Source organism: Cynoglossus semilaevis, chromosome 7, assembly GCF_000523025.1.
Source record: "Cynoglossus semilaevis isolate Cse_v1.0 chromosome 7, Cse_v1.0, whole genome shotgun sequence".
In the NCBI taxonomy this organism is placed as follows: domain Eukaryota; kingdom Metazoa; phylum Chordata; class Actinopteri; order Pleuronectiformes; family Cynoglossidae; genus Cynoglossus; species Cynoglossus semilaevis.
Window position 1 is genome coordinate 2842330 of NC_024313.1, and position 1075 is coordinate 2843404.

General features: G+C 48.0%; 1 protein-coding gene across 1 annotated transcript in view; it reads left to right on the top strand.

Moving 5' to 3' along the window:
* The first annotated feature begins 957 nt into the window (after positions 1 to 957).
* ches1 (checkpoint suppressor 1) overlaps positions 958 to 1075 on the top strand; it is a 31987-nt gene continuing 31869 nt past the window's right edge. Inside the window, exon 1 of the mRNA XM_025057014.1 lies at positions 958 to 1067. Coding sequence (XP_024912782.1) covers positions 976 to 1067 — 92 coding nt within the window. The 5' untranslated portion in view covers positions 958 to 975. The remainder of the gene's footprint in view (positions 1068 to 1075) is intronic.

A 1075-nucleotide genomic window follows, 5' to 3' on the forward strand; every position in this document is an offset into this window, starting at 1 on the left:
CTGAGCCGTAGCAGGCTGACAGTTGTGACAGCTGTCAATCCGTCACGCAGGGACAGAGGAGACAGAACGGCTGATGATCACCTTGGATTAGAGCAAGACCACAGCGCGCAGAGGAACACAGGGACTATATCTGGACATAATTCATGCCCCCGCCCCGGCATTTGCATGCACGCCATTTCTCATACACATGTTCATACATCTTTATACCTGCAGAGTTTTTTTTTTCCCAAACATTTGTGGTGTGCACGAAATTTTAGCTCTAAATCAGTGCGAGGAGAGAGGGAGGGAACAAGTGTGCATCTGAGGTTGTCCACACTCTGAAGCATGTTCACAGGGTGAGTGAAACAGATTACATTTTGCTGTGGGGGTTGCCCGAGTCTTTCCCATGGCTCTCCGCGCTACAGGACAATCAAAGACATGGCAGCGAAGCTTCTGATTATGGTGTGACGCTCGGGACAATTTCCACACTCTCTTTCTGCATCTAACTAGTGCAACATTGCTCCTATGTGGCAAGAATAATGGTCTAATTAGTCATGGGATGGACTCATTTGCTTCTTTCTTTTCTTGGCTTATCTCCCGGTCACGGTCATCTCTGGGCACACAGAGTCCCACAGTTCAAGTTTATTTTTGCGATCACTCGTTGCTCCGACCTCGGCTATTAGTATTGTTTTGGCTATTAGTCACTAGCTTTAACCCTGTGATTGTTTGGCCTTTAATAAGATATTCCAGAAACCTCATATTATTTCGCTGGTACTCCAGTAATTAGCTGTACAAGGGAAATTCCCTGATCCGTTGAAGCACTAAATCTGTAGTTTAACGCAGAACTGGACAAGAAACCCCCAGAGAAATGTTCCAGAAGAGCATTATCCCCAATGTGGTCAACAGGCTTCTTTTTTGTTTGTGTAAAGAAACTCATTCTTTTACCTGCTCTAACTTGATTTTCTCCTCCCTCTCCAGGAGTGAGCCTTGGGCTGGATGGGACCCACCATGCCCCCAAGCAAGAAGGCCCAGAGCCCCAGTAGTGGAGCCAGTGCCTCCCAGGGCATGAGCCCACCGTATCGGCAGGGGGGGGGAG